We start from the raw sequence: 14,948 nt of genomic DNA, 5'->3' as shown, positions 1-14,948 counted from the left end.
CTTTGTCTTCTGCAGATCACTTTACCACAAATAATGAATAAAAAACAATATTTGGGCAGTATTCTGTTTATTCATAAAGCTAAAATTCAAACTGTATAAAAGGATATCGTACAGAATGCTGTGGATGAAAAATGAAATGTGGCTCCTTCAGTGACTGGCCATACAGAATTTCACTGGGATACTTGGCTTTTCCAATCAACACCCCGGTGAGTCATTGTTTTAAGGGAATTCGCCTTGGACGCAGAAAGTGTTTGTGTGCATTTGAACTAGTCAGTGCAGTATTGTTTAATGATCAGGGTAAATTGTGTCCTTAAGTGAAGAGTCTATGGAATAATTATCTTTGTTTTCAATTTTACTCTAAAAAGCATTTATTGAGTAAACAAAAATTTTGGAGAATTCTCTATGGATTTAACCATGATCATGTAAGTAGAAATGTGCATTTTCTACTCACGGTGCAGCTGGATAGAGGAAATACACCATGGTCATGCTGGATAATTTTAAGTTTGACACAGTTTACTGTTAATTATTTGAGGCATAGTTTATGTTCTCAGTTTCTAACTATATTCATTTATATAAGGAGAGCATGATATGTTGCAGACTACACAGAAAGTAAATGTTCAGATAGCATTTTATTTCCCTTACAACATTTTGTGCTTATAGGAGAAACTAGAGGGAATGTGAGTAACAAATAAAGGTACTAATATCTAATGATTTATCACTAAGTCAAATTTAAACACTTAAAAATATAAAGTGTGTATTTGTGGAGATTTTTTTTGTTTGCAAAAGAATATTTACTCCATATTACTTTTGTGTCTAAGAAATAGCTATTGTTAATATAAAATATGTAATTATTACATGAAAACCCAGATAAATGCTTTGTATATTTAATGTTTAAATGAAACGTACTTTTATTCCACAACTTCTAAAAACTGGCCAATATACTTAAAGTTTTGTAAATGCTTTGCTTTATACTTTAAATGAAATTTTTTTAAGTATTTGAAATCACTTTTGAATTTTCTATGAATCTAAAAGTTTACAAAAAAGAGTATTTCCTTTGTGTTTTGAAATTAGGTATTCATTTTTTTAAAAAATGTCCTCTTTTGAACCAATTCTAGCTTACAGAAAAGCTGTAAAATAGTACTTATTTTTAAAGAAGGAAGTCCTCATACTAAACAATGCTTGCAAAAAGTTAAACTAAAGAGTGGTCCTAGGACTTTGCCAGTGAAGATCTTAGTTCACCTTTGACCTTTGGTGGATGGTCATCCACAACTACTACCCTCCAGGGAAACATACTGTGCCTAGCAGTGGAACGGCGGAAATAATTCGAGTTTGTATGCCACTCAGATCCTCCATAGGTCAATGAAGTGTTTTCATTAAAATTTTTCCTAAATGTTAAAAAAAAAAATAGCTTACTTTGTTGAGTAATTCCAGATTTTACTTAATTTCACTCTCGAGAAATCTACACTTTAAAGATATGTATGTCTGATGTTTCTCCAAAAAAAAAAAAAATGGGTTATTCCCTGCCCCTGCTTCCTTTTCTCCTCCATGGCTCTTCGTGTTCTGTGGAGGCCACAGGCTCGGCCTGGCACCTGAATTTTGAACATACCTGTGCAGAGAGACTGTACCTGGCAGATGTAGCTATACTTACTTAAAGAGACAGTACATAATCTGAGGCTCTCCCATAATAAGTGATTATTTGTCTTCTCTTTTCAAAGAGTAGATAAAGGAGATTTAACAAAGAAATCCTTATACCAAGTTCTTCAGTAATTGCCAGAGCAGATAAATACATAAAATGAGGTTAGGCTATGAAGCACTTTAATGTTTAAATGTAAATTCTCATCTCTAAACATCTCTATTAACCTAGCAGATTTGAGTTGCAACCATCCTCCTAATAAAATATGAAATCTTTTAAGATTGCCAAGCATTTGTAAATAATGGATCCTTTAAATATCCCTGAACTTTATTCTAAAACTTATAAGGAGAAATAATAATTGCTTTATATAACCACTGATACCATTTTAGCATTTGATGAAGATGTTAATTTATGGTTGGTTAGCAGTTTATGGCAGTCATTAGTTTTTCAGTTTGGTCCACATTAGAAATCTATTTTTCTTTTTTATTTTAATCTGAGACAATTATATAAAGATATGGTTATGTTTTATCTAAAATGTATCATTCTACTATAGCATTTCAAATTATTCACAGATCATAGTTCTTATATGTGCATATATGAATTTAAAAATACAGCAATAAAATGCTTGAAACAGATCATAAATTTGCTTCATATTTTATTGCATCTCTGAATCAGGTTGAGAAGACAAGGGCAACTATGGTCTTTGGGAAAGAATTAACTCTTTCCCAAACTGGGAAGGAGAATGATAGCACAGTGTGCATAGTTAAAGCCAACTTCCCCCTCAAAGCATCCTGGGGACTTGTAAGATAGGTTTGTCCATCATATGGGGTGGGGGCGGGGGGCGGGGCGCGGGAAGAGGCACGCTGAAGTTAACTGCCAAATCCTCCTTTCCCTTGCAGTCCAACCTGCCCAGCACAGTCGTTTCTCTTCCGGAGCTTTCTAACCTGAATTTGTGTATTGCCCAAATTAGAGAACACGGAGGCAGGGAAGGGGAGAAAAGTCCAGGGGCACAGGCACAGGCCCTCAGGGGTACTCATTGCGCAAGAGTCCCGAAGGCTCCTGATGGTGTTAAAACCAGTCATCTAGAAAAAGTGGTAGAATTTAACCCAAATCAGAAAGCCAGCAAAGAGTTTCCCTGAAAGCAAAGAGGTCCTTGGGGGATAAAACTGGGGCGCTTTTGCAGCATTCCTGGTTGTGGCGCGGCTGCGGGGTGATCTTGACAAGCCTGGCATTTGCATGTGAGCCCACCAGGCCGCGGGGGTGCCGGGGACAACCCGATCCTAGTGCCACCTCTCGAAAGAGTTTGACGCAGAGTCCCTTAATTCGCTTTTTGTCCCTAGGAACTTGGAGGTCGGATGGCTTTGCGCCCGCAGGAGGGACCCAGAAGGCCAGTCCAGGGGGAGCTCAGGGAGAAGGGACGCTTTGTGGGTGCGGATCCCGAGTCCCTCCCGAGGCGCAGCGCGAACTGAGCAGCGCTGTGGGCGCGCTGATTGAGGACGTCGTTCTGTCTGCAAACTTGGGCTGGCTGAGCTGCAGGAATAGCACCCCGCTCCCTGCCCTCCCAGGTCCCAGCACCAACACTGGCCCGGGGCGATGCAGACACCTGGTCCGCACAGAACCCTGGTTCTAGTAAACACGTTACCAATCGCTCGGAAGAGCCAGAGGTCCCGCGGGGAGAGAAAGACTCTTCACTGGAGAGTTGCTTTTCCTCTTAAACCAAGTTACTGTCTCCTCGTTTTCCCTCCTGTTCCCCTACCATGTACGGTGCCCAAAGTCTGGTATAAAAAGGCCAAATTTAAAGCAACCTGCAGCTCCTCGGCTTTTCGATCAAGGGCCCTCCGAGTTATAAATGCCAACACAGAGCGCGCAGGAAACGGGCTCATTTATTTTGCTCACACAACCAAAAAATGTTAATTGATGTAAAGTTGCTTGGCACGTGGATAATTTAGTCTGACCCACATTTTAATTAAAAGAAAACTTATGATGTTTCTGATGTTCATCTTTTGCCATTTAATTTTGTTTAGAGGCGCCGTCGTGTAGTTGACAACCCTCCACCCCCAACCCACATTTCATTAAAAGTTTTACTAAGGATCCTCGCCTGACCAGGATTCATTACCTCCCGCCACACGTTCGGGTCTCCACTCGCAGGCCGCGGCCGCCACAGTGCGCTGCGAGCCGGGAAGTGAACTCTCATCATTATTTTTCAAAGTCTGGGGAAGTGTGCTACCCTTTTTTCCTAGTGGTAATTAGTTACCATAGCATCTAATACGCAAATGTGCCCAGAGCACACCATTAACAGTTAAACGGAGGATTCAATTTAACACATGATTATATCTTTCATAAGTCATTTCATTGGAGAAGTCAATGCCACTCATGCTGGAATGATCTCAAGGTCCGGGGCGCGCAGAAAGGTTCGGTTCAGGCGTCCGAGACCCAGAGGGCCTGGAGAAGGGAAGCCGGTGAGACTAGCCCTCCCTCCACCCCAGTGAGCTGTTAGCAGTAAAGAGGGGTGATGAGTCCGGTAGAAGGAAGAAGAATTTAGCTCAATACAAGGTCTTGGAGGGGATGCCCAGCTGCGGGGTAGAGTGCGCACCACGAGCGCGAGCGCGCGCGCGCGCGCGCGCACACACACACACACACACACACACACACACACACACACACACGGCAGGCGAGTTCTTCAAAGATGATCATTTGCTGGTCCTGTAGGAGTCCGAGAAAAGCCCCCGCGCTTCTGACTGTGCCCAGTGTCAAACTGGAGGTGAGACCTAAGAGGGAATTAGAATTAGAGAAGGAAATTGAAATTAGAGAGTAATTGGAAAAGGAAACAGGTAGAATAAAGGCCAAGTGGGATTCTGGGTCCGCGTTTGGCCTCATCTGCCCACTCTCAATTCCTAAGACACCAGAGCAGCAGCGGGATCCACTGGGAGATGCGCCTGGAGAAGCACCCCAAGGCTCCTGGGTGCCAGAGGGGCTCAGGGCGGCCAAGGTTCACTGGCCCTGGAGTAAGCCAGTCTTAGGGGCCAGGCCAGCCTGTCTGCCCTGTTCCGTGGGCACTTAGGCAAGACCTCCCCGCCACCCCCATCCCCCGACCCCTCCCCCTTGCTCAGTCACCAAGTTCCCTCCTGGATACTCCAAACTAGAAGGACCTCTGGGGCCCACAAATGTGTGGTCTAACTTTCCAGATTGGGCCAAATTCAGGATTCAGCCCTCAGAAGAAAAGCCACGGGGGGGGGGGGGGGGAAGAATTCTCTGTCCAACCCTCAGTGACCTTCCCTAAAAGCTGCTGCTGAAGAAACTGTGGAAAGGTTGGGATTAGGGCCGAAAAGGCCACCTAAGTAAATCACCAAAAACCCCTTCCCAGTTCCTTTCGGGCATCTCACGTTTATTCCTAGAACAACATGCTGGTCAACTTCTGGATTTGGGAAGAGAAATGATTGGTTTGAAATTATCAAAATAAAAAGAAATGTTATTAAACTGCTACTTTTAATAATTTCACATATTCCTCTGACATTTTGACTTATTCCCTACATCCTCTTTTTCCCTCCATCCCTAATCATTTCAAGTCTATTTAAGGACGAAAAGTGGAGATTGAGTTGTTAAAGGGTGAACTTCTAAAGTTCAAGAATTATTATTTGTACAATTTGTAATAATAGTTGAACAATACAGAGGCTGCAGAGGAAGTATTTCAAGGAGGCCTATTTAGTAATGAGAAATGCTAAGCAGTAAATCTTGCAGAAAATGTGTCCCCTACAATGTTAATATGCAAAAAGGAAAAAAAAAATCGACTGATGGTGGCTGTGTTTAATTCCTAATCAGAATGATGGACAGCAGGGCCAGAACAATACAAACTAATGGCTGTGTTGCTGATCACTTTACCCCTTGATTAAAGACACCCAATTATGGCGCAGAACAGTGTCGTAATTATGTTTCTTAATCACATCCAGGAGGTTTAATTGCCTTAACGATGTGTTTCATTAAATGAATTTAGGTATTATAGTCGACAGTTTTCATACACAGTTGTTTTCAAATTAACATAATATTAGACATCGTCATGGAAATTGTTTTAATAATCATAATTAGATGCACCCAGGCTTTGTCTGGTAAATGCTAAGAGATGGGTCTCTCCACCCTGGGGGCTGCCCTGGTCTCTCCCCTCCCTCTACCCCCACTCCCAGACTGGGAGGGCTTCAGCTTCAAGGCCCTTTGCCGTTATGTTTTCTGAAAAGTTACAGGTTCTGATTAATCCTTTTTGATGGCAAGTGGAGCAGAAAATATCCTCCCTCACCCCCCACTAAGTTTGATGGCATTTAGGAACATCATTCTGAGCTGAGGCTATACAGACAAATATGCGTTTAGCAAACTGCCTACGAAAGAAGCACTGTACCTTTGCCGCCACCATCCCTATAACCTCCACCACAATAAACATCAAACCTCTATTTGAGGGTGTCATTCAGGCCCACATCCAAGTCTCTACAGACATTCTTTAATAGAATCAATGCCCAATTTATCCAAACAGAGTCCCTAAGTATCTCGTTAATAAGCAACACTGTGAAGCTTTGAAAATCTCTCTGGGCACTGTTTACACTTACAACTCAACCTGGTTGATTCTTCCGTCAGAAAGCAATGTGGACAGCCACAATAAAAGTCATCCTCCATGAATTCAAATCCATCCCTTCTCCTTGGCTTTTGGGCAAGAAGGAAACAGAAATTTTGATCAAAACTCTTTAAGAAACTTCACCATCTTTGATGGGTCCTAACATGGTTAACAAGGCCACCAAGTGGGAAAAGAAGTCCAGGGACAGCATGGCCTTCAAAGTTATGCCAGCAGACAAACTCTGGACCTTCCCTGGGTCTTACCACGGGCCCCACTGCTCTCTCCCCCACTGACCACCAGGCCCAGCCATCATCTTTTGAACAAGTAAACAAGAGAACTAGTCACTCCTCTTTGTATATCCCTGACAAAACTTTACTTCTCTGAAACTCCTTTCTTTTACGTTATCTTTCAAGCCAAAAGTAACACAGAAGAGAGGTGGCTGCTCCTCCCACAAAGCACAGCATAATAAAATGTTTGATCAAAATATTTTAATAAAGATTCTTTCTGACATAGATACACATACAAATGGTTGTACATAGCTGTCATAGTCTGATTGACCTATTGAATATATATCATTCTTTATACATCCAAAACCCACCAATAGATCCATCACAGCTCCCAGCTCGCCATAACCTGACAAACTAAACTTGTATTATCTGCAAGGAGTGGAAAATAGCAGGACTCCATTTTTTTTTAAAAAAAAAAGGATTTCTTGATTTTTGTAGGATAGAAAGGCAGGCAAACAGCCATGCAAACTAAAACCGAAAGCTCACTTTGGGTAAATAGCTTCTTGCTCTTCCTTAGCTTTGTTTTTAAATTTTATTTTATTTTTTTTCTTAGAAAAATAACAAAGGATTTCACACCATAGGCAAATCAAACCAGTCTTTTAACTTAAATAAATCTCCACAATTAAAATAACTTATATATGTACATATATATTAAAAGCAATTAAATTAGAGCTTTTAAAAATGCACAGCACAGCCTGGAAAAATATTTGCTTAGCATGGTCTTACTTATAGGTTCTATTGCTGTGATGTTTTTCCCTTTAAGAATGCAAAGGAGTCCCCTTTCAAAAAAAAGAGATCAATTCATTCATCAATTAAGAATACACCTTTCCTGTAATTTTTGGACTGAAGCAATTTATTAAAGCTCAATTTAAATACAGGGATGATGCAACTGAAAAAATCCAGGTGACCTTTGATAAACCTAAGCAGCTCAGATACATCAATAGGTCTCTTCATACTTGTTGGCAAATAAACCTTTTAAACACTTGGCACACAGTATAAGTTAATCTATAAAACAGAATTTTAGAGGCATTAAAAAAATCTGCACATAAGACCCATGACATGATAAATACTGTTGATGTGGGTCATTGAAGAATAACAAATAAATACCATGAATGGTTAATACATCATTGCAGAGTGGAAAGTAACAAGGTGCACATAAATATTTTTAAATGCAATTCTTTCAGCCACAGTTTTTTTTTTATATCACTCTTGCCAAAAACTTTTGAGCGTTTTCACAGTTCAGAGACAATAAAAAATACAAGTCTTTCATAGCAACATGTCTCTCTTTTATCTTTTCACTTAAATAAATCTACCTTCCGTGTTTTTCTCCTGGCTCAGAATCAAAATTTATTTTCAAGTGCCCTTTCTGATTTGTCTGAATGAATATTCCGTCCTACAAGCCACCCAACCCCAGACTCCTCTCCCCCGCAGCACTAGCCAAATTCACAATTATTAGTAAGATTAGTATCAATACTCTCCACACTTCATACCCAAGCGACTACTTTTCAAACTTATTTTGAACCTTAAAGGAAAACTGCTTCCTGGCGTCTTAGGCTGCCACCAAAGTTGCCACTTTTCTGAGAAAAAAAAGACATCCATACTTCAGCTCAACTCCACCTCCTTCCTCCCTCCCTCCCACTCCGAAGACCGAGATTCTGGGGATGTCAAGGCTCAAGTCCCGTGTGTCTCTGAGACGTCTCCTCAGTTCTCGCCTCTGCTTTGTTTGCCCTGCAAATGTTTCCCAACTACCAGAGGACCAAAATCAAGGGGGTGGGGGCAGCGTTTCCCTTTCCTCTAGCTTTTGGGTCGGTCTTATGTTTCTCAGGGGTGTGTTTAAGGCTTCTCCGTGCACTGTTTGCAGAGGCTGGAGGAGACGCTGTTGAACAGGGCGCACTTCTCCGGGCAGGAGGCGGCCGGGGGCAGCCCGGCGCTGAACGGGTAGCCCGCAGCCTGCTCGTAGGCGCCCAGCGCCGGGTGCAGGGCAGCGGCCGCCGCCGCCGCCGCCGCGGAGCTGGGGAGCGAGGCGGCCGAGATGGCCTGGCCCTGGTTGAGGTAGGCGACCAGGCGCCGCATCTCCTCCAGGGCCTGCGCCTGCATGAGGATGTAGTTCTTGGCGAGCAGCAGCGTGGCGATCTTGGAGAGCTTGCGCACCGAGGGGCTGTGCGCGTAGGGGATCACCGCGCGCAGCTCATCCAGCGCATCGTTCAGGTCGTGCATCCGCCGGCGCTCTCGGGCGTTGATGTTGAGCCGCAGCGCCTTTTGCTCTTTGGATTTCTTGCTGCTGCTGCTGCTGCTGCCGCCGCCGCCGCCAGCGCTGCTGCTACCCCCGCCGCTGCCGCCGCCGGGACCCCCTGGGGGGCCGCCGGCGCCGCCGTGGAGGTGCGCGTTGGAGCAGCCTTCGGCCGCCTTGGCGCCGCCGCCTCCCGCGCCCGGGGAGGCCCGCGGGTCGCCGCCTCCGGCCCGCAGCATCAGCTCGCAGCGGCCGTCGCTGTCGTCGTCGGGGCTCTGCTCGCCACCGCTGCTCTCGGCCACCGAGCCCCGGCTCGCGCTCTCGCCGTATTTGAGGCACAGGGCGGCCCCGGCCGGCAGGCTGCTCAGCCTCGGGTCGCCCCCAACCCCGGCAGAGCCCACCAGCAGCCCGGGGACGCCCACCCCGCCGCCGCCGCCGCCGCCGCCGCCGCCACCACCGCCCCCAGGCGGCGGCAGCAGCAGCCCCGCACCCTCGGGATCGGCCGGCTCGAAGCAGCCCAGGGGCGACGACGAGGAGGACGCCGGGCGCTCCCGAGGCGGCGGCGCCAGGGACAGGTCCATGCCCGGGGGCGTGGAGCGGAAAGATGCCTCCAAGCGCTTGGCCGTGGAGGCGCTGAGGCTCTTATGCAGGAAGAGGTCGTCTTCCCCCGCGGCGGCCGCGCCGAGGTGCAGCCCGCGGTCCATGGTCCGGCGCCGGCACGCAGCCCCGGCCCGCCGCGCCGGCCACCGCCGCCTCCGCTCGGGACTCAGGCGGCGCGGAAGACGCGCCCGAGCCGGGCTCCGGGGCCGATGAGCTCGTTGGTCCCGGTGCTGCGGGCAGCCTTCTCCCCTTCTTTTTCTTTTTCGCCTTCCCCCGCGCTCGCCTCCTCCTCTTCTTCTTCTTCTTCGTCTCCAGCCGATGGTGCTGGCTGCTGGGGCTCACCATGGGCCGGGGCCCCGCATGGTGGGAGGGTGGGCGCGGAGGGAGTGGAGCCGCCGCCGCCGCCGCCGCCGCCGCCGCCGCCGCCGCCGCTCTGAGCCCAGCCCCGCGCCTCCTCTCCGCACCGTTTATCTTGCTTGGATTCACCTTCAAGAGATTTCCGGACCCATCAGCCAGCCGCCGCCACAGACGGGGGAGTCTTTTACATCATTATCTCTGAGTAGGTTATTATGAGGAAGACTCGCCTGTTGGGACAGCGCTTGCTACCCAATCAGGTTAACGTTTTAATTAATAGGATTAAAACGGTAACAAACAATCGCAGACGCTATCTGGCCGCGAGTCTGAATAGTTTCATTTCCCAGGTCTGAAGACAGGCAGCAGCGAGAGCTTTATAAAAGGCGCCTGCTCCGTTATTCTGCCTGCCATCTGTATACACAGCTTAGCGCATATGTTTGCAAGGCGCTGGGTCCTGTTAGTAACCCAACAACTGCCTTTAGCTTGACATGTGTGGCGACTTTCACTCATCAATGAGCACACTAAAAGCCCTACTTAGAGGCGAGGATGTTCTTTGCTCCTTCAGCAAATTGTGGATCGGCGGCGAAGCCTGGGAGTCCCGTCGAAAGCCACCTCCCCCCACCCCCACCCCCACCTCCAGCCCCCACCCCCACTGTCCTTCCTTCGCCACTGCTGTCTCATCTTGTGCTGCATTACCCTTCCGGGCTGGAGTTATACTCCACCCATGTTCATAGGATGACACTGGTCTGGATTTGGAGATGGGACTTTGGGGGTTGGGGGCTGACTTGCCCAAATTTCACCTTAGATTCTCAACTAGTGAAGAGAGCAGAGCAATCGTCCCCACTTAAACACTGACTTATTTCCACCCCACCCGCTGCCCATTTCCAACCAGGACTGGGGAAGAAAGAGAAAAAGAAAAATGAAGAGCAAATTGATTATGCAGCCCATTCGATTAAAAGGGGAGGGGGGTGTCTTTGCCCGATTTCCAAGTCACTGCTACACTGTGATGGTGACTGAAGCACACGACTTCCTAAACAGGAAGGAACTAATTCCTCAAAGTTTCCTCCAGATTTTAAAATCCCGTGGTTTCGGAATAACCAACTTCACGGGGAGTCGAATCCTCTCCCACCCCAAGTGGGGCATTTGTGCATATTTGCATATATTATTTTTGCCTGGAAACGTCTCCTCCAGGGCTAGGAAGCCCCGGGGGGACATCGGGACCAGCCTGGTGGCTCTGCGAGGGCTGGTAGAGGCAGGTCGGTGAACAGCGCTCCTCTCCGGGTGGCAAGTGGTACACGCCGTCCGCTCGCTCCCCAGTTGCGAGTCTGGGAGCACATGGTACTTAGCGGCTGGTGTGCATCCTTACGACATAAGTAAAAACAATATTTCCCAACACCTCCAATAAATCTTTCTTGTGTGGCAGGGTTGCTGAAGCCTCTGAGGTGTTTGGTTTCTCCGGTTTCATTAAAAACCTTTTAATTGTGGCGTTCTGACTTGGCCCCAGGTGTTGGACTCTTTTCATTACATTTTGCTCTAATGTGATGAAATTCTAATTCTCTCCTTACCATATGGTTAAATTTCCCAACTGAGAATTAGTTGAAAAAGGAGAAATAATCTATTAATCTCTGTAATAGATTCACAAATGAGGTTCGCCACAGAACCTGTTTTTGAATGGTGATATTTAGAACAGTTGGGCGCCTCGTTCCATAAAGGAAGGGCGAGGCTGACGCAGAGGCGCCTGCACGGTCACCTGGAAAGGCTGCAGAGGGGCCCAGCGGCATCGCCCCACACTAATTGCCCGAGACGCCATCTCTCCGCTGCCGCAATACTTCCCAGTCGTCGGTTACCTTCGCGCCATAGAATTTACTGGAACCCACAGATTGACAAAGAGCACGCGGGCTGCGGGAGGCTTCCCAGCCTGGGACCGAGGCCGGCGGTTCTGGAAGGCTTGAGCCAGCCCACGGGTCTCGCCGTGGACCCCAAAGCCCCCCGCTCCCCCGTCCCCTCCCACCTTCCCTTCCCGGGCGCTCGCAGCTGTTAACCTCTCCCTTTAGGAAGTTAAAGGACGCTCCTGTTACTGTTTTTCTCAGTGAGCAGCTTGCTTTTCCTGGGATTGTAAGCAAAGGCTCTCTATAAACAGTGTAGGTAAGTCCAGAGTGCCGTGGCTCTGGGAGGAGTGGAGACGTGTCCCGGGCGCCTGATTCGGTTCTTCATGGAGACAGCCTTGCCAGGGGGCTGGCCCTTTCCGCGGGACGCCTGCCGGCCGGCCAGTGGGCATTGGAAGGGCCAGGTGGGAGCTTGGGCGTAGCTGGGTCCTGCAGGGCCGGGAAGCCCAGCAAGGGCGACCACAGAAAGCAGCCAAGACCCCTCCTGACCCGACTTAGAACCGGGACCCTCACAGGACCCTGGTCCTTCGCTGCTGTCAGATAACTGCGCGCGTCCTAGCCCGTCCCCGCCCCCACCTCCACGCCATCCAAAAATCTGGTGCAAACTTTCGCGCAACTTTATTTCACTCAGTAGGAGCCCAAAACCTCTTTCCTTAGAGGCTCAAGAAAATCCCCCAGGTCTTCCCGGAGGAGGTGGCAGCTTACTAGACAGTGGACATTCAGCTTCGGGAGACTGCCCGAGAATTTATAGCAGCTCTAAATGTGGGCCTGTAACAACCGTCGGGGAATGGTCTTCGAGGTTTACGCACTCGTAAACTTTTGCTGATTGCTTCTGGGAAGTTGTCAGGCACTTAGCACTGTGTGCATCTTACAGGGCAATGAAAACATCTGCCTGGTGTCTCCTTACCTGGGTTAATCGTCGCCAGCCCTACCTCACGGCTTAGGCTCTCTCTCTCTCTCTCTCTCTCTCTCTCTCTCTCTCTCTCTCTCTCTCGGGATCCCGCCGCCTGGTTTCGGGCCAGCGGAGGGAGGGCGTCTGCTGCTGATTCCGTGCCCTCTGCCCGCAGGGGCTCGGGAAGTCTGTGCACTTGAACTTTGTTCCGCCAGGAAGCTGGGAAAGGGCCTCGGCTCCTGATGTAACTAGCAAGTTGGAAAAGTAGCAGAGGACAAGTCAAAATAAACACATTCTGGCTCCCCGGCGGGAAGGAGTGGGCAGGAAAGGGTGGGAAATGAGCCCGCGGCGGAAGGGGGGAGACCCCTGACTCCCTGATGACCCCAGAGAGGGAAGCACTGGAGGTGAAGTCCCCTGATGGAGCATTTTCAGAGGTCACTGTGAGTTACCTAAGCATTTGGGCACAGGAAAGGCAGGGACTGTCTCCTTTGCTCGCAGCACGGCGGGAAGCTCAGTCCACTCGGCAGGCGGGTTGGCCGGGGGTGGGGCGGGGGGAGGGTGTGGAGGGGACGGTCCAGCAACACCCAGCACTGCGCTCTCGGTGCTGGTCTGGGTTGCTTGGCGCAGCGAGGCCCCTGGCACAGGGAGCATCCTGGGCCGAGTGCTGGATTCCAAACGTACAGTCGCCAGAGCATGTTGTGCAAAGATGGATACAGTTTTGCTAGAGCAGGAAGGAGCCTACCTGAGGCTTTGGAAGGGTTCGAAAATATTCAGCAAGCAGCACCGCACGGGAGTTATAGAACTCTGAGCGTCAGGCCAAACTAATTTTTTAGGTCCTACTTAAATGTCTCAGTGATCATCTTTATTAATCTTCGCTTGAAATTTGAAATAGGAACCTAAATAAAATCAGAACGGAGCACAATCCAATCTACTTTTGAAGAGCAAAGCCTGGGTGCCTCTTTGTTATTTCTATGGCCCCGATAAACAGTTTATTACTTCTCTAGATTAAAAAGTAGGGAGAACCCGGAACACTTGGATTTGGGTATCTGTGTGTTTTCTGAAAGGTCCGTGTGTGTGTGTGTGTGTGTGTGTGTGTGTGTGTGTGTGTGTGAGAGAGAGAGAGAGAGAGAGAGAGAGAGAGAGAGAGAGAGTCAACTTATCTATTTGAGAACATTCTAAAAAGTAAAAGCAAAGTTTAGCAAACATGCCATGAGCTTTCTCTTGGGAGCTGCTCCGGAAAAGCCAATTCCCTGAGAGCCCTGGGACCCCTCTCCGGGAGGCGCTTCCCGGCCGCGGGGAAGTCCGGTCTGGAAGTTGGTGTCCGGCTGGGACCGCGGAGACCCCGTGGGACTTCCTCCGGAACGGCCCGGGGGGTGGGGGGAGAGGGGGTGCAGTCCCCGCGCCCTGTCTGTCGCCTAGAGTCAGGGTGCGCCCCGCCGCTCTCCAGGCCCCGGCACTCCAGAGCGCACTTCAGCCGAGATGGGAGGCCTGCTGGCCTTGAACTTGCATTTGCCTCCCGCCTCGCCCCTCTCCCCCCGCCCAGTCCGCGTCGTCTGGTGGCACTTGTGTCGGCCTGAAGCCTGCACAGCCGAGGTTATCATCCTGCGCCCCCACGGGGTTTGGGAAGGCAGGGTCAACTCGGTGGCGGAGAAATTCCAGCCCCAGCCTTTTGGGGTCGTTCTGTCGTCAGTATTTTCTCACCCAGTCCGCCAGGTCCTACAAAGCTCCCTGCAGGGAGATACGATGGGTGCACGTGTGTCTTGGGGACCGGAGGAGGGCTGCGAGGGCGCAGGGGCCAAGGGAGCGGGAGCGGAGCTGCCCGGCTCCGAAGGCCCCCGCTTTGCCGTGGCTTTGAAGTGCTTGGCAATTCCAAGGACTTCGGCCGTGGAAAAGTGAAAACCTGTTGATAAAAAGTTTTCTTTCGGAAAGATTTTTCTTTTATCTTTATCTACTTTAAATAGAAGAGGCTGATCCTCACGAGTGTTTGGCGACAAGTGAGCTTCAAACTGAACAGACTGAAGAGAGGCCCTCAGCGCCCCAAGAAGCAGCCTTTCAGCGCGACTGTGCGCCCCACGCAAGCTCGCGGGTGGCGGGTCCCCCAGCGAAGGGCTTACCTGACGCCCGCGGGGTCTCTCGCATGATGGAGACCTGGAAGGCAAGTGGAAAAACTTGTCCCCTGCCCTGCCTGGCTCAGACCCCGGAGAACAATGCAGGGTATGCGGGTGGGGATAGAGGAAAGCTAGTGAAGGGAGTTTGGAAGAATTAACTGGAATGCTCTGCATTCAATCGCACTCACGAGGGGCTGATGTACTTCTTTCTGTGCTACGTGTTTCCTCCTTCAAATCTTATCTCTATCCAATGTTGGGAAACATTCGATTTTTTGTTTCCCAAGGAAAAATTGTTGAACATTTTTAGGGTTTGCCTGGTTTCCACGAATGAAGGGAGGAACAAATTGAAAAAGGGCTTTGA

At 49.0% G+C, this 14,948-nt stretch overlaps 1 protein-coding gene across 1 annotated transcript; it reads right to left on the bottom strand.

The window, feature by feature from the left end:
• Positions 1 to 6,704: 6,704 nt before the first annotated feature.
• Positions 6,705 to 9,764, bottom strand: BHLHE22 (basic helix-loop-helix family member e22). The gene has a single exon (XM_081111660.1). The coding sequence runs from the start codon at positions 9,449 to 9,451 to the stop codon at positions 8,351 to 8,353; it is 1,101 nt and encodes a 366-aa protein (XP_080967786.1). The 5' UTR covers positions 9,452 to 9,764; the 3' UTR covers positions 6,705 to 8,350.
• Positions 9,765 to 14,948: the final 5,184 nt, after the last annotated feature.

Source organism: Myotis nattereri (genome assembly GCF_964212035.1).
Source record: "Myotis nattereri genome assembly, chromosome: 17".
Taxonomy (NCBI): Eukaryota; Metazoa; Chordata; class Mammalia; order Chiroptera; family Vespertilionidae; genus Myotis; species Myotis nattereri.
The sequence above is the reverse complement of the archived record's forward strand: the minus strand, read 5'-3'. Positions and strand labels throughout refer to the sequence as shown.

Excerpts from the sequence above, each read along its gene's own strand:
- BHLHE22 (XM_081111660.1), bottom strand. The coding sequence starts at position 9,451 with ATGGACCGCGGGCTGCACCTCGGCGCGGCCGCCGCGGGGGAAGACGAC.